The sequence below is a fragment of the Pteronotus mesoamericanus genome, unplaced genomic scaffold (genome assembly GCF_021234165.1).
Source record: "Pteronotus mesoamericanus isolate MK-2021 breed Mesoamerican mustached bat unplaced genomic scaffold, CSHL_Meso_final scaffold_533, whole genome shotgun sequence".
NCBI classification, from domain to species: domain Eukaryota; kingdom Metazoa; phylum Chordata; class Mammalia; order Chiroptera; family Mormoopidae; genus Pteronotus; species Pteronotus mesoamericanus.
In genome coordinates this window covers 3,983,925-4,001,951 of record NW_026555320.1, presented here as the reverse complement: position 1 = coordinate 4,001,951, position 18,027 = coordinate 3,983,925, and the positions used below count along the sequence as shown (strand labels likewise).

Sequence of the window (18,027 nt, the reverse complement as noted above, 5' to 3'; positions counted from 1 at the left end):
TACTTAATCTCTTTCACGTTTTTTCACCCATCTCCCATCTGGTGACCACCAATTGTGACAGTTTTTATTTACATGAAACAGTATTTTAGAAATTAGTCCCAGATGAGTAAAATGGAGTTTACAAGTTTCGTGTTGTCTTCTTTCTTATTTTTGATATCTTTTGCAGAATTGAGATGACCCCTGTCTTGCTCTTTGTTTTGTCTCCAGGGCTTAGCATTTAGCCTGACCCATAGTAGATACTGAAAAATCTCTTGTTGATCAGAGTGTTGTCCCTGATAAGCCAATGTTGTGGATTTAATCCCTCATTAGGGCACGTACAACAATCAACCAAGGAATGCATAAATAAGTGGAACAACAAATCAATGTTTCCATCTCCCCCCTCCCACTTCCTTTCTCTGTCTAAAATTAATAATTTTTTTAATTTAAAAAGATTTTAAAAATATCTCTCGTTGAGTAAATGGGTGAATGAATGACCGAGGACCTAATCTTGGAGACTGCTGTCACGGAGTATGCTGCAAGTACAGAGATGGTCGGTGGTGGTAGAAGCAATGGAGAGGTCAGGCCTGGAAAGCATTGTTGAAGTGATTGGACACAGTGGTAATTCTCAGAGATAGAGGCTCCAGTGGGTTTGTTGGGGGAGAGGTTTTTAGGCTGCAGAAGATTCAGACAAGGAACAGGGAGAACATTTTGAAGAAGCGAAGAATGGACTTGGTGGTACCTTAAAGGAGAGGTAGTAGTTAGGGAATGTTTTTGTGGGTTTTCTTAAAGATAGAGTCACCCTTAGCATATCCGAGTGCCTAGGGAAAGGAGCCAGTGGAGAGGCGGCAGCTGATGAAGCAAGGCCCTAGAGTGGATGCGCGGGTTAGAACAGAGGGGGAAAGTGGGGGCAGCTCATACTCAGAAACTGAAGAAGAATGTTATTTAATTTAAAAGGTAATTTGAGCCCTGGCTGGTGTGGCTCAGTGGATTGAGCCCCTGCCATCGAACCACAGAGTCACCAGTTCAATCCCCAGTCAGGGCATAGGCCTGGGTTGCAGGCCAAGTCCCCAGCTGGGGGCATGCAAGAGGCAACTGATCGATGTATCTCTAGCACACTGATGTTTGCCTTCCTCTCTTTCTCCCTCTCTTCCACTCTCTCTAAAATTAAATAAATAAAATATTTTAAAAATATTTTTAAAAAAGGGTAATTTGAGATTTTACTTCTTTATGCCTTTGATTCAAAGTTTTGTCTTTTACTTACTTGATTCTGATAAATGTGAATGTTTAAGGTAAAGGGAAATTACCTCTTTGAAACTGGTTATTGATTTTCCTGGCTTACCTGTCTGTTGCCTACTTGTATGTCATGGACATATGAAAGAGAAGCAAATGCTGCTGCTGCTGCTGCTGCTGCTTCTTATTCTTCTTCTTTTTGGCAAATGCATTTTTAAAAGGTTTATAATTCAGACTTTTTGAGGGGGTTCTTTTTAAAATACATCAACTACCCCATACAAAATATTTTATCTGGAAATGAAGGGAAGGGCAGCTTACTGGGTTCTATTTCAAGTTTCAAAATTCTTCAGTAGCTGATGAGAAATGATGAGCTATTTCTGGATGATTTTCTTTTTTGGAATTTTTCATTTATTGCCCTTGCAAACTTCATAGTTACTTTCTTGAAAAAAAAAATGAAAGCAATTAAAGCATCATTATTATGATAAAAATACCAAAAGCAATTGCAGTAATCACTGACTTTTATTGTGGTGTCTGGAAATAGCCAGATATTTAAAATCAACCATTAAGTGATGTGGTTACCCTTGGATTGGTTTTTTGATGGAAATACTTCATTGAGAATGCAGAAGATTTCCCACTGTTTCTTTAGCTCTGTTTCTGATACTTACTGTTAAAATACTTTCAATTTTGTAAAAAGGAATGACGTCCTCAGTGATCTGCTCATAGATTATTTTTATTATAGAAAAGAGCAAGACAGTCTCCAGTTAGAAAAGTGAGTTATGCAGTACCATGAATCACACACTACTACTCCTGTGCCTAAGTTTTTTTCTTTGAGAGAGATAATTATCATAAGTCTTGTTTTCATATCATGATTAACACTTCTGTGACTTTGGTGAGGCTCCTGGGGCCTGTCTTCCCTGGGTGGACTTACCATCTTCCTGGGTGTGAGAAGATGGAGTTGCTGCTCTTCAGGGAAGCCGTGTCCACTTAATAAAGCTTAAAAAATCTAACATGGCCTCCTTCCTCCCTCCCTTCCTTTCTCATTCCTTCCTTCCTTCCAGCTTGTACTGCTGGATGGCAGTAAAACTTACAACCTTCATGCCCTTTTTGAAAGTGACTATGAGAATGGTCTGTGGGGAAGATGATTTTCCAAAAACGTGAGAAAAGGTGGGATCTTTTTGTATGGTGGCCTTCCTAAGGAAATATGATTATTAAAAACAAATTAGAGGACACTTATTCACAGAACACAAAAGATTCCCTTTAGCATTAATACAAAAACTGAGCTTTGCTAATGCATTTTTAGTTAAGCATTACTATATAATGCTATAGGCAGCTTTTGAAATGTTCTTATTTGAAAGACCAAATGCAACTGGGGCCATAAGAGCATAGTATTTGGACAAGGGCAGGTTGGGCATATTTCCCTGTCTGGAAACTCTATGAGGAGCTTGCTTTCATTGCCTTTGGCACAGAATAGCCTTAGTTTACAGCTCTGTTGAAGAATGAGAGATTATTTCAAGATTAAATGTTTACTCAGTAATAATGGATCAAGAATTCCTATTCAAATAAAAAGCAACTTAAAGGAAAAGAATAACGAAAATATTTTGCTTATTGAGTTCTTTTGTTACAATTTTAGAAGATGTGGCTCCAGAAATGAAAATAGGTATTGGCACAGCTAATTTTTTTGTCTCTAAAAACATGTGGTCTGCTAGGGCTGTTTTTGTATATTATATTTTCACAATACATTTTTCTTGTGTAATTTTTCCTGTTTAGTGTGAAATTTAGGGTATGGCTCTTTGGAATTAAAAAGAAAACATAGGAGGGTTCAGACTGGTAACTAAAACTTTTAGGTTGTATTATTTCTTTTGTATTTGAGGTTCCATTTAAGTGAATCTAAAAATAGATGGCTTAAGTTTTTCTCAGTCCAAGCCCTGATATCTGCCTGGAATTTGTCAGCGACAGTTTTAAGATATAATACCCACAAGATATTATGTGTGAAGGCAGTGACTAATAATGTAGAAATTTGGATAAAAATTTTTTGGATAAACCAGTGGCAGGAGAATTACTATTCAGTTTGCAATGTTATAATTAAGCACTATTTTTTTTTTTTTGAGGCATCCAATACCAAAAAAACTTTTTTATCCTCATCTAAGGACATTTTTTCATTGTTGTTTAGGGAGAGAGGAAGGGAGAGAGAGAGAAACATAAATGCATTGACTGATTGCCTCCCATATGTACCTGGACTGGGGATCAGACCAAGGATTGTCTGCACCCAGTTCAGGGATCGACCCACAAGCTAGGCATGTGCCCTGACCAGGAGTCAAACCTACAAGTCTTCTGTTACAGGACAATGCTCTAACCAACTGAGCCATACTGGCCAGGGCCCACTTTTATTTTATTTTTTTAAGATTTTATTTATCCAGCCCTGGCCAGTGTGGCACAGTGGGTTGCCAGTTCAATTCCCAGTGAGGGCACATGCCTGGGTTGCAGGCCAGGTCCCCAGTGGGAGGCATGTGAGTCACAACCACATATTGATGTTTCTCTTCCCCTCTTTCTCCTTCCCTTCCCCTCTCTCTAAAAATAAATAAATGAAATCTTAAAAAAATATTTTATTTATTCAGTTACAGAGAGACGGGAAGGGAGGGAGAAAGAGAAGGAAAGAAACATTGATGTGAGAGAAACTTTGATCACACATGCAAATCACACATGCAAATCACACATGCCCTAACCAGACTGAACCTACAACTCAGGCATGTGCCCTCACTGGGAATCAAACTGGTGACCCTTCACTTTGGCACCCAACCAACTGAGCCACACAAGTCAGGACCAGGGCCCAATATTTTTCTTTAAAAAGTGAAATTTTGATTAGAGGAGGATTTGCTTCTACTGTAAATAGACATATCATTTGTCATGTTTTGGTGGCTCTTTTGGGAAAGATTATTGAGGTTATTCTGTTTGGTGACTCCATGATCATTAGAAGGGCAGGTGATTTATATTGCCATTACCAGACCAAGAGTCCAATGCTCAACCAATGGGTTGATTTCCTAACTTACAAAAGATAAGCCATATCTGGTTGGTGATGCTACAGGATTTTTTTCCCTAGGGATCCCTAGATAATTCTCAGATTATGGTTGATTTTAATGCATACCAAATTTCAATTTTATTTATTTATTTATTTTTAGAGAGAGGGGAAGAGAGGGAGAGAAACATCCATGTGAGCGAGAAACATCAATTGGTTGCCCCCAACTGGGGACCTGGCCTGCAATCCAGGTATGTGCCCTAACAGGGAATCAAACCAGCAACTTTTTGGTTCACAGGCTGGCACTCACTCCATTGAGCCACACCAGCCAGGGCTATATACCAGATTTTTAAAATGTTAATCTAGCATTTCAGTAGTATCTAAAGTGCTAATATCCCTGGCTGGTGTGGCTCAGTGGATTAAGCACCAGCCTGCATACCTAAAGGTTGGTAGTTTGATTCCCTGTCAAGGCACATGCCTGGGTTGCGGGTTCAGTCCCTGGTGGCTGGGGACGTGCGAGAGGTGACTGATCAATGTTTTTCTCCCTCCCATTCTCCCTCCCTTCCCCTCTCCTTAAAAATAAGGAAATAAAAATCTAAAATAAAATGCTAATAAATAAAATGTCTAAAATGAGTAGACATCAGTGATCTTGGGTTGTTTTTTTTTAATGTTTCTCTTTATTTTTGTAAACTGACTAGGGAGTTTTAGCGGTTTGTTTTTTATTGCATAATAAAGAATGTGTCTGGCCTGTGTCCCAGAATCCTTGCACTGAGCTTCTAAAACTCTTAGAATTTCCCAAGTGTAGGAGTGTTTTTGCTACGCATGAACCTCATGGATCACACCTGACTTTTGTTAACAGAGAAGATTCAGGATGGGGCCTGGTCACCAGAGAGACCAGCCATGTGCCGGACTGGGGCTTTGATCCAGTCTGTCCTCTGGAGAAAGGAGAGGGACTAGAGCTTGAGTTTAGTCACACAGCCCACAGTTCAGTCAGCCATGCCTGTGGAATGAAACCCCAGTAAAAACTCTGAACACCAAAGCTCAGTGGAGCTTGAGCTTCCTGGTTGGTGAACACGTGTATGTGCTGGGAGAGTGATGCACCCTGTTTCCATGAGGAGAAGGCATATTCAGGACTGTTCCAGACTTTGTGTTTCTTCATTTGACTAGTACTGATTTGTACCCTTTATAATAAAACTGCAATTGTAAGTGTACTTCCAGAGTTCTGTGAGTTGTTCTAGTAAATCAAACCTGAAGAGTTGTGGGAACCTCTGACTTAATAACCAGTTAGTCAGAAATATGGGTGGCTTGGGAATCCCCAAAGTGCGGCTGGCTCTGAAGTAAGGCCGTCTTACTGGGACCATGTCTTTTAACTGTATGATTCTACTCTGGGTGGTAAGTTGTATTGACAAAAGCCTGTTGGTGTCATAATAGTTTTATATTCCTAATATAATTTGACTTAAATTGGCTCCAAATATGAATTGATAAGAGGATATACACCAGAAAGGGGGCATGACTTTTAGTGCCTTCCCAGGCTGAGTAATAGAAAATCATTTATTCAGTCCATTTATATTTAGCGTGTCTGTGTGCCAAGGTCTGTACTTAAACAAAAACAAAATGACAGGAAAGTCCCTATCTATATTCCTTAGGAGCTTTTAGTGTGCTGTAGTAGATACGTGGAATGTTTGTGTTCTCTGATAGGGAAGGGATGCTCAGCCCTTTCTCTGAGTCTTGGATATTGGGGCTGGATTGGTGGTGGGTCTTTTCGGCAGTGGGTACTTAGGGAGCAGAGAGATGTCAAGTCTACTAGTGTTATAAGGGCAGGGGATTGCTTCAGAATAAGTGACCATACTTACTGGCTGGATGTGTGTGTTACAGCAGTGCTTTGCAAAAGTGGGTAAAGGAACGACCAATGTCACAATTACCCTGACCACTGGCTCCCCCACTCTCCTCCCAGAAATGCCGGTTTTCTTTTCTACTTTTTTTTATGATAGAAAATGTTAATTATTGACAATAGTAAGAAGAATAGTGTAATACACCCCAATGTACTCAATACCCGACTTCATTAACTCATGGCCAGTGATAGGATGGCAACAGGCTTTGATTTATAGTTTGCCAGTTTCCCTTGGGGAGTATTTACCATGCCAATTTCAAACTACCAACACAATTTTACTGACCTCATGTGAGCTGGCCCCAGCTCGTGAATCATTCCTACTCAAACTGTGTTCTCCTTCCAGATTGTTACTGTAAGTAGTTAAGATTATACCTCTAAGGACTACTTTTAAAGATATACCCACAGTCTTTATCCTACCCCTGCTGAGTTCCGTGCTTGTTGGATCAAAGAAGTAAACATTGTGGATGGACACTAACATGTTTGGAGCGAAATTTGGAACAAATACAATAATGAAAGAGTAACACCCACTTTAAAGATGGCAGCCTGGGGAGACATGGCTCGCCTCTTTGCACAACCACATCAGAATTACTACCAAAATATAGAACAACCGTCACTCAGAACTGTCAGAAATTGGGTTGATTGGAAGTCTGACAGCCATGGAATTAAACTGGCAAGGAGGGGTGTAGACGAAGAATAGACTGGTCCCTCACCCATGTGTCGTGGATAAAAATCCAGGAGGGATATCTCAGGAGCGAGGAGTCCCAGCCCCACATAGGTCCCCCAGCCTAGAGTTCCAGTGCCAGGAAGATCAGTCCCCACAACTGCTGGTTGCAAAAATCAACGGGGATTGAGTCGGTGAATGAAACTTCTAGAGGCCAAGCAGTTCCTCTTAAAGAACCCACACATGTACTCAACTTCTCAGGCTTACTCCCTCTGAGCTCCAGCACCAGTGGCTTAGAGGGAGAAACTGAAGTGTTAAGCATCAAGGCGAACAGGCACCATTGTCCCTTTTCTAAACCCTACCGCTACAGAGCCGGCAAGCTGGTGCCCTATCTGAGACCCCATCAACCTGGCCAACACCAGCCATGCTTGGAGATCCCCTGAGACTCCACCCCTAACTTCTGAGCCCACCCAAGCTGCTTTTCCATAGGAATGGCTGGTCTTGGCTCATGCTTCACAATTTCCTAAGTCCTCTCAAACAAGCAACAGCTGGCCTCTGTGAGCTCCAGGCCCAGCACTAGCAGCAGCCAGCCTAGAGTCACAGCTTGGCTTTACCTGGGAGTCTCCAAGCCCAGCACAAGTAGCAGCCATCTCAGATTGCTTTATAGTTCAGTCAGGGTGGCCCCAGGCAAAACACAGGTGGGGTCTAACCTAGGCCTGCACCACCTGGGAAACCCCAGCGCCTGTGCACCCAGGGGATAGCTACAGACCACAATGGAGCACCACCACCCTGCCCCTACACAGCTGATCCTCCACGGAGAGTGGAGGTTGGTGGTAAGTGGTCATAGCCAGTCCTGGTAGCTGACTGGCCTGGATAAATCCTTCCCATTAATCTGCCAACAGCAACCAAGGCTCAACTACAAGAGGAGGGTGTAGCCCACACGGCCCACACAGAAGGAGAACCTTTAGTCCTCAGCTTGGGTGATAGGGATGGCTGTGCCACCAGCCCCTTCAGGATACGTACTGTGTTAGGCCACACTACCAAGACACAGAATCAAAAGCAGCTTTACCTAATACATAAAAACACACACAGGGAGTCTGCCAAAATGAGGAGACAAAGAAACATGGCCCAAATGAGAAAAAGAGATCCAAACTCCAGAAAAAAAGCTAAACGAAATGAAGATAAGCAATCAGATGCAGAATTCAAAACACATCCATATATAAGGATGCTCAGTGAAATAGTGAGGATCTCAACAGCATAAAAAAGATCGAGTCAGAAACAAAGGATACACTAATTGAAATAAAGAACAGTTTACAGGGAAACAACAGTAGAGTGGATGAAGCTGAGAATCAAATCAATGATTTGGAACATAAGGAAGCAAAAACAATCAGAACAACAAGAAGAGGCTGCACCTGTGTCATACCCCCTGCGTAGGGCACGTGGCCCAGCCCGGATGCCCGCCCCTCGCAGCGCAGAACCGAAGGGCATGGCAAGCCAGGTGATCAGGTGCGAGGCTGCAGTTGCCCTACTCTAGGGGGTAATGTTTTCTGTATAATTAATATATCTCCAATCAGGGATAAGGTTGACACCATCATAAATCTGTTTTTTGAACTATCCTTCACATGAGTAATTGCTAGTTCATTAAGGATTTTTTTTAACATAATAACAGTAATTCCTGCATTGAAAAAGAAATAAAAAGAAGAAGAAAAAGGAATCCAAAAAAATGGGGACAGTGTAAACAGCCTCTGGGACAAGTTCCAGAGGTCCAACATTTGCATTTTAGGAGTGCCAGAAGGAGAAGAGGAAGAGCAAGAAATTGGAAATCAATATGAAAAATAATGAAAGGAAACTTCCCTAATTTGGTGAAGGAATAGACATGCAAGGCCAAGAAGCACAGAGAGTCCCAAACAAGATGGATGCAAAAAGGCCCACTCTGAGACACATCTTAATTAAAATGCCAAAGGTTAAAGATAAAGAGAGTCTTACAAGCAGCAAGAAAAAAGAAGTCAGTTACCTACCGGGGAGTTCCCAGAAGACTGTTAGCTGATTTCTCTCAAGAAATTTTGCACACCAGAAAGGATTGACAAGAAATATTCAAAGTCATGAAAAACAGGGGCTATAGCCAAGATTGCTCTACCAGGCAAAGCCATCATTTAGAATCAAAGGGCAGATAAAGACCTTCCAGACAAGAAAAAACTGAAGGAGTTCATCAAACCATTATTATATGAAATATTAAAGGGACTTATTTAAGAAAAAGACGATCAAAACTGTGATCAGTAAAATGGCAACAAATACATTATCTATCAACAGTTGAATGTAAAAGACAAACTAAGTAAACAAAAACAGACAAAATCATGGATATGGAGAGCGTTTTGATGGTTGCCAGATGGGAGGGCGATGTGGGGGAATGGGTAAAGAGTTGTAGGGATTAAGAAGTACAAACAGGTAGTTACAGAATAGCCAGAGAGATGTAAAGTACAGTATAGGAAATGAATTAGCCAGAAAACTTATACTCATGACCCATTGACATGAACAATGGTGAGGAGATTGCCTGAGGGAATGCGGGGGGTACTGGGTAGAGGGGGGCAAGAGGGGAAAAATCAGGACAACAGTAATAACATAATGAATAAATTATAATTAAAAAAATATATACTCTCAAACTTTTTATTACATCCAAGATAATTAACCATAAGTTTGAACTTCATATATCTCCAAATAAGATCCATAGGTTACATTTGGCTGCTGTATCCCTTAAGTCTCTTAATTTATAGGATCTTTCTCAGGATGCCTCTCCCTTTTTTTCCTTTGAAGTCTATTTATGGAAGAAAATTTCTGTAGATTTTTTCACAGTCTGGAGCTTGCTAATTGCACCCCATGGTTTTTGTATCAAAGTTCCTCTGCCCTCTATTTTTCCTCCAAATTCGCAATTAGTGTTAGAGCAATAATTCTTGAAGTGAGGTTCCAGGATCAGAAACATCAGCATCAACCTGGAAATTTGACAGAAATACAAATTCTTGTTTAGCCTCATTCCAGGCCTGTTGAATCAGAGACTCAGGATGGTTTCCCGCAATGTGTTTTAACTAGTTTTCCAGAAGATTCTGATATACCCTAAAGTTTGAGAACCATTGCTGTACACACTTAGTCAGATTCAGGTTTGTCTCCCCGTTTTCCCTCCACCAGCTATTTTGTAGCTGTTGATGTGTTTTCCATTAGAAGCCACGTGTAGCTGACCGGTCTCATTTATGAGGCTGATAATCATGTCATTACTGCCTAGACTATGTCCATTAATTCACTGGGATTACAAATGGCATTGTTCTATCATTCCTTTCTTAAGCATAAGCTGGAATACTTCTGGAAAAATAAAAATCCCCCTCATTAACTCTTAGGTTACCTGTGGTATAGTTTATTCAGGAAAAGCAGGATAAATGCTTGAGTCTTTTATTTACCTGTTTTCAAAATAATAAGTTGGTTCTCTAGCATCCTCCAAAAATGACCAATGAAGTCTAAGAAAAAAAATCAGTATAAACTCAAGGATTTAACTTTTTTTGTTTTAGTCTATTGCCTTTTTGTTCTTACTTGATGTTCATGTTATCCCATTTTTGTGTAGTAAGAACCTCTTCAAGTTTCCACCTAACTCCCTTGAGAGGTGATTTTTTTGTGCATCCTTGATTTCTGGTAGGTTTTTCAGTCTTGTTACATTTTTAGTTCCAGACTGGGGATTAGTAATTTCTTCAAGGAGCCCTGTTTCCCTTTAGGCAAAAATAGTAGAGACCACGATCTGGATGGTAGGGATGCTCATTGGTACTGGACTTAGTCATAGTTTTCACTTAAATTCATGACTATAGTGTTTTTACTCAATTTAATGTGTATCCTTTCTCTAATGCCAGAAAGTCCCAGTATTTAATAACAAAATTACTCTCTTGCTCTATCCGGCATGGCTCAGTTGGTTGAGAGTTGTCTTGCGCAGTGAAAGGTCGTCAGTTTGATTCCCAGTCGGCACCTGCCTGGGTTCGGAGGCATCCCTGGTTGGAGAGGGTGTGAGAGGCAACTGATCAATGTTTCTCTCATACACTGGTGTTTCTCTCCCTCTCTTTCTCCTTTCCTTACCCTCTCTCTAAAATTTAATGAGTAAAATCTTTTTTTAAAAGTTGCTCTCTTTCTTCATCTCATCATACACACATAACAGCCTCAGAATCTAAAGACTAACAGTATGATTCCTGAAAACTAAGATTTTCTTGAGTTCTTGTTATCTTTAGGATGTACCCCATGAGGATGTCCAGTCAAGTTACTTTAAATAGTTCTTTGTATGCTTTTCCTCCCAATTTAATATATGGAATACAGTTGGTTGGTTTGTATTTTGGGGATTACTTTCTCAAATTTAATTGTATAATTATGTAAGATATTCATATGGTTCCAAAGTCAAATGTATGAAATAAGGTTTATTCAAAGAAGTCTGACTTCTACCCTTGTAGCCTCCTCTCTGCTAGTTTTGGATTTATTTTGCTCTTTTTTCTACTTCCTTAAGTTGTCCAATGAGGTTATTAATTTGAGATCTTTCCTCTTAAATGTAGGCATTTGCAGTTGTAAATTCCCTCTTACCATTGCTTTCAGGGAATCCCATAAATTTTGGTATATTGTGTTTTTGTTTTCATTTGTCTCGATGTTTTCTAACTGCCCTTCTGATTTACACCTGTACATTTAAATTAATATCATTTTGGTTGGTTATTGGTAGTGATTTAAAATGTTTTTTTCAGCATTTTAGATGTATAGCAAGAGAATATACCTTGCATTATAGTTTTTAAATTTGTGACTGTTTTTTCCTCTAGAAGTTCAAGTTTTTGCCTTTTATTCTTTTCAAGTCTCCCTGGTCATTTTTTGTTGTATCTTATTCTTTATCCTTTTGATTCCTTTTATGTCTTTAATTGTTTTAAACATACTCTTCTTATTTTATAATAGTTCTGTAATCTTGATATCTAACCCTTTGTTTTAGGTATCCTCTGATAGCACCCATGGTCAATTGTTTCAATATGTGTTGTATAATTTTAGATTGTATGCTAATGTTTAGAGGGGCCTTAATTATGGAGACCCATGGGGACCTGCCTGAGTTGAGGGCTTAGCTGGTGTACATTTCATCTGTCTACCAGAGTGACGGGCACTGGTGTTTCAAATGATCAGAGGAACCTCTCCCATATCCCTCAAGCTAGAATTGACCCATCACTTGGTATTAAAGTGCTTAGTTCTATTGCCAAAGATCTTAGCAAAAAGAGAGGATAAAAATGGGGCCATATGACATTATGATGACTAAATGTTGTTTATTTTTTCTTTTGCAGTTCCAATTCCTAGTAGATTTGATCGGCGAGTATCAGGTATGTGTTCTCTTTCAAAACATACTGTGAAAATGCTATTTTAAGATAGGATCATCTTAAATAAAAACAAACTGATCTTTTTAATAAAAAGTTAGCAGCATTCAGAACATTATAAAAATTACCTGGTTCCTTTATTCTGTTTCATTTTAAGTTCTGAGTATATAGGTATATATTTTTATATTGCTATAATTATTTAATTATTACATCATTAATATTTTTCCATGTTTATAATTGTGGCTTCAGAAAACTACATTTAATATTACTATTTCCGGTTTTTAGATTATGCTGCCATTAACTTCTTGCATACATTTCTGAGCCACTTAAATTATTTCCTCAGTTATAGTGTTAGGAGTGGCATTCCCTGGTCAGTGACTAAGCATTGCATTGGCTTTTTCTGTGAACTGCTTTCTAGAGACAATCTATAGCATAGGCTACAGGGAGAAAGATACCCTGCAAAGGCCCCTTCTCCAAAACTTTCTCACTAACGTGTATGGTGCCTGCTCCTTTAAAGATTTTATATATTTATTGACTACTCCTTTAGTTTAGATATAAAATAGTACCTCACATTGTTTTTATTTGGCATTCCTTTGATAATTAATAAAAATGAGTGTTTTCCAAACATGGGAAATCCTTTTTTATCTTTTACTATGGAACCAGTTTGGTAGTACTTGACCCTTTTATCTATTATCGTCTAGACTATTTTTGTAAGTTTAAGTAAATTTCTGTCATGATTTTTAACCTTTTGAAATTTTTAATGCAAAGTTTTCTACGTTGGCTGAGCTATTTATTTTAATTTTGCTATTTTTTCATTTGCTTAAAATTTCTGTTATGTAACTGGTACCTTGTACACTGCTTGGCACATAGCAGGCACTCAGCAGTATTTGTTGAATATATACATCCTCTCCTATTTTTTTATGATCGCGCCTAAGCTGAGAAGGTCCCCCTCTTTTCACAGAGCTGATGAGTATATTTTTTGAAAGCTTTTCATGTAATTAAAATATTCGACATTTGGATACATACAGAGTTTGTTTGTTTTTAAAGAGAAGACTTTTATGAGCAAGTTGTAATAACATCTAGCGTTTATGCGGTTGTAGGGTTGGGATGTCAGTGTGTTTCAGGATTGCCATGCAGGCTGTATGTGTGACATTATTCTTTCATACAGCTTTGTTCTGAGAATGTTTCTTATCCCTACATTTACCCTTTTAGTCCCTCAATCCTTTTCTTTAGGAAAAATCTCATTTATTTTTTTCAGAAAACCTTTTACCTAGACAGTAAACATTTTGCCACTCTTCTCTCATGTGCACGTGTAACACTGTACACCAAAGTCTGTTGAAAGGAGATTGAAGAATGTGTTCTTATGCATAGAGAGCTATTCACAGAGAGGAAATAGAGATCAAGGTTGGCGCAAAGACTGATGAGTGATTATCTCCCACGACTGTTCACCCCTGCCCTGCATCCTCCTTTCCCCAAAAGATTAGTAGTACTCCTGGGTATCTGCAAGGACAGATCTGGATGGTGGAGAATACAGTGACATCTCCTCCAGAGGGCACAGTTGGTGGCAGTTCATGAATTCTTGCTGGGGCTGCCAGTAATTCAGACCTTGAACTGTTGAAAACGCAGACAAGTACATGTTATTATTCGTCCCCCTGAGATTTTACAGTCTATTTCTCTTTGTATTCAGTTGTAGAATTCCTCCATCCCTATCAATTTTGTTTTGTTTTTTAAATATGTAAAACATTTAATATGACCTAAATGTTAAAACTGTATTAAAGAATTTTCTCAGAGAAATTATTTTCCTTTCCCTATACCTTCTTTTTTTCGTTTCTGCCTACCTTCTAGGAAACAATTTTATTACTTTCTGGTTTATCCTCTTTTTTCCTTTTGGAAAAATAAATAATTTTAAAAAATTGTGTATATATTGAAATTTTTATGTTTCTCCCTCCCCCACCATTTTTAGCTCTCCTACTTTTTCCCATGGAAGGCCTTTCTTATTGAAGGGATGGCATACTACATATACTTTTCACCTTGCCTTTTTTTTTGTGTGTGCTTTTTTTCCCTAGACCTCATTATTAGCCCTGTGGAAATCTTTCTCATTTTTTTTTAGTTGTATTATTCAAATGGATACTTATATCATTTCTGATATTTTTGCTACCATAAACAATTGTTCAGCCCTGGCTGGTGTGCCTCAGTGGATTGAGCTCTAGCCTGCAAACCAAAGGGTTGCTGGTTCGATTCCCAGTCAGGACATATGCATGGGTTGTGATCTGGGTCCCCAGTAGGGGGCGTGTGAGAGGCAGCCACACATTGATATTCCTCTCCCTTTTTCTCCCTTCTCCTCACTCCAAAAAATAAAGTCTTTTTTTTTAAAAAGTATGTTTACAGTTGTATGTGAAACACAAGTTATTCTTATATTATTATTTATTAATTATTATATTATTTTCCATATGAACAGCTGTAAACACTTTTGCCCTATCCTGTATCTTATCATCTCTCCTATTTGGAACTACAAATCCCTAGAGAGTTGGCTTTTTAGCACCTAACAGAATGCCTGGTGTTAGTAGGTACTTAATACATTTGTTAACTGAAAGAAGGGATTTAAACAAGTCATCACAGCTTTAGCAAAGAGTGAGTAAAAGAAAATTGTGCCCATTTTTCTAGTCAAAGCACACATCTGTTTTATTCATTTTTCTCTTTATTTTTTCTCTCCAAATTTAGTTTGTGCTGAGACCTATAACCCTGATGAGGAAGAGGAAGATACTGATCCAAGGGTAAGAACTACAGCAAAGGGTACTAGGTAGAATTGTTTTATAACCACTCACTCCCCTACTCTTCTACATACCAAATCAAATCATGCTGATAATTAAAATAAATACAAATTAAAATCTCAACAAGATGCCATTTTTTATCTAACAGATTGACAGATATTAAGAAGAATTAGCCCTGGCTGGTGTGGCTCAGTGGATTGTACGCTGGCCTGTGAACCAAAGGGTCACTGGTTTGATTCCCAGTCAGGGCACATGACCAGGTTGTAGGCCTGGTCCCTAGTTGGGGGCCATGCAAGAGACAACCGGTCAATGTTTCTCTTACACACTGATATGTCTCTTCCTCTCTTTCTTCCTCCGTCCCCTAAAAATAAATAATTAAAATCTTTAAAAAAATAAAAAAAAAATTTTTAAAAAGAATGAAAGCAAGATTGATTGAGGTATTTGTAAGAAGGGGTACCTAGCTATAGCTATCAATTTCTTAAACATAGGACAACTGACTCAGCAGTTACCTGAAGGAGAATTCATTCCTAACAGTTGGATCTTTTTGTACAATTATTTCTGGAAGGATATAGTCCAGATGTTAACAGTGGTTGTGGCAGGACTGTGTTTGACTTTTGAGCACTTCTTAAACACTCAGGTTTTAAAATTCTTGTACAGTTAACAAATTACCTCTATAAAGGCAAATATGAAGCATCATTTTTAAAAGATTGATGTTATAAAAGAAACTTTAATGATCTTTCAAGTATGCCTTGAAATGAATAGCCTATTAAACATTTCTGAAGTATTGTAATAATAAAATGCTACCATTGTATGAATATAATAGATATGTAGATTTTAATATATCTTTATATTGGATATTGTAAAATTCCTGATAATTTTTAAAAGTTAAAGTGGTTTTTAACTAACTTTTTACTATTCAAAATGCTTAACACTTTAGATATGTTATTTCTGGTAAGATTACGTGATGTACCCTTCTTTTTAGGGCGAAGACAATACTTAGGAAAGAGCTTGATGGGTCTCTCAATTATAAATAATAGCAGTACTAGCAAAAACTATTTTTAGTTCAATAATTATTTACTGAATATAATAATAGTAATAGTTTTGAGCGTCTATTAAATGTTGGGTACTGTTTATGGGCCCAGCATGCTTCCGCCATACTACTCTGCTCGCATGTATTGGGTACTGTTTTAAATAGCGCATATATTAATTCATTTAATCTTTATCACAACTCTAATTTTATTTATTTTTTAAATAAACTTTTAAAAGTTTTTTTAAAATTTATTTTTAGAGAGGGAGAAGAGGGAGAGAAATATCAGTGTGTGAGAAAAACATCATAGATTAGTTGCCTCCGCACACCCCTAATTGGGGACCTGGCCCCCATCCCAGGCATGTGCCCTGAACAGAAATTGAACCAGTGACCTTTTGGTTTGCAGGCTAGCACTCAATCCTCTGAGCCACACCAACCACACATCTCTAATTTTATAGATATCACTACTACTGCTGCTGCTAATAGTAATGATTATTACTATTTGTTGATGTTTGAACTCTAGCTTGTATAGCCATTGTTTACTTTCCATGTTTACTTAGATTTCAATAGACAACTCAAACTTAACATGAATTCCTGATTACCTCTCCTTTTAAACATACTTTTCACCCATAGTCTTTTCCAGCTCAATTCACAGCTGTACCACCCTTCTAGTCGCTCAGGACCAAAACTTTAGGGTCACTCTCTCTTCCTTTCATTTGTTCATACCCATATTTAATTTGTCAGTAAATTTGTTGGGCTCAGTCTTTTAAACATATCTGAAATTCCACTACTTCTCAGCACCCCCATTGCTACCACCCTGGTCCCAAATACCACCACCTGGCACTGGGATAATGACAGTAGCTTGCCGGCTTTCACCCTTTCTTCTCAAGGCTCTTCTTCACTCAGCAGCTAGTGTGAGCCTTTAAAAACACTAGATCTCTTCCTTTCCTCAGTCACAATCCTTAAATTGCCCCCATGTCACTGGAGAAAAGCTCCAGCTCTGTGACCTACAATGTCCCTTAGTACTTGGGTGTCACCCACACCCAGTCCCCCAACCTGGTCCCTGCCCGATCTTTCCCCCTTTGCTCTGCATTAGTTGCACCTGTCTCCTGGTTAGTTTTCTGACATAAAGTACTGTTTACCTACCATGAGGTCTTGTTTTTACTTGCTGTTCCCTTTGCTTGAGGTGTTCTTCCCACAGAGATGGCCAACATGACTCCCTCCCTCAGGTTGTCCTCACTCCTTGAGGTCTTTACACAAATGCCATGTTCTCAGTGAGGCCGCATCTAGACACACACACAGACAGCCTTCCCTACCTTAGTTTTCTGTTGAGCCTTATAACTCTTCAACATACTTTTATGTATTTATTGAATACAAGAGCAGATGTTTTTGTCTATGTGTTCACTACTGTGTTCACAGAGTTAGGGTAGGGCCTGGAACCTTGTAGATACCTAGGATTTGTTGAGTGAACAAATCTATAACCCTCTGCTTTACGAATGAGGACTCTGAGGCTTCCAGGGGGTGGCTAACTTGCTGGCAGCCACACAGTCAGTGGGTGGCCCCAGGGTGGGTGCTCTTCATCCCCATATTACCCTTCATACTCAGGGCACTGCTTGCAGTTTATATAGAATTAAAATTATAGTAAATCCACTCTTAATTTTTCCCACTTTTTAAGAGAGAGAAATATACCAATTTGTAAGTAAAGTAAGATTTTAAAATGGAATTTAAAATTTCCTTGGTTTTCTTTGTATTGGCAGGTGATTCATCCTAAAACTGATGAACAGAGATGCAGACTTCAGGAAGCTTGCAAAGATATTCTGCTTTTCAAAAATCTTGATCAGGTAACATTGATTTTTACAATATTTTTGTCCTTTTATTTTGCTTCTGTTAACTTGTTTCCTGAGCCTACGCAGCCCAACTGGCTCACTTCTACTACCTGTATAATTTTCTAGATAAACTTTCTCTTATAATTTGAAAAAATAAAATATTTTTATCTTTTACCTTTTTTTGTCATTTAAGTAGTTTTTAGTGTCTTAATCACAACCATATGAGGCATCAAACTTTAGATTCATCTTACTTACAGATGTTTGCATCG

The 18,027-nt window shown here is 38.7% G+C and overlaps 1 protein-coding gene across 1 annotated transcript in view; it reads left to right on the top strand.

Moving 5' to 3' along the window:
- The window catches only part of PRKAR2A (protein kinase cAMP-dependent type II regulatory subunit alpha), a 43,087-nt gene that overhangs the window by 2,660 nt on the left and 22,400 nt on the right, over window positions 1–18,027 (top strand). The window contains exons 2-4 of the mRNA XM_054594571.1: window positions 12,105–12,140; window positions 14,856–14,908; window positions 17,690–17,773. Of these exons, the coding sequence (XP_054450546.1) occupies window positions 12,105–12,140; window positions 14,856–14,908; window positions 17,690–17,773 (173 nt within the window). The remainder of the gene's footprint in view (window positions 1–12,104; window positions 12,141–14,855; window positions 14,909–17,689; window positions 17,774–18,027) is intronic.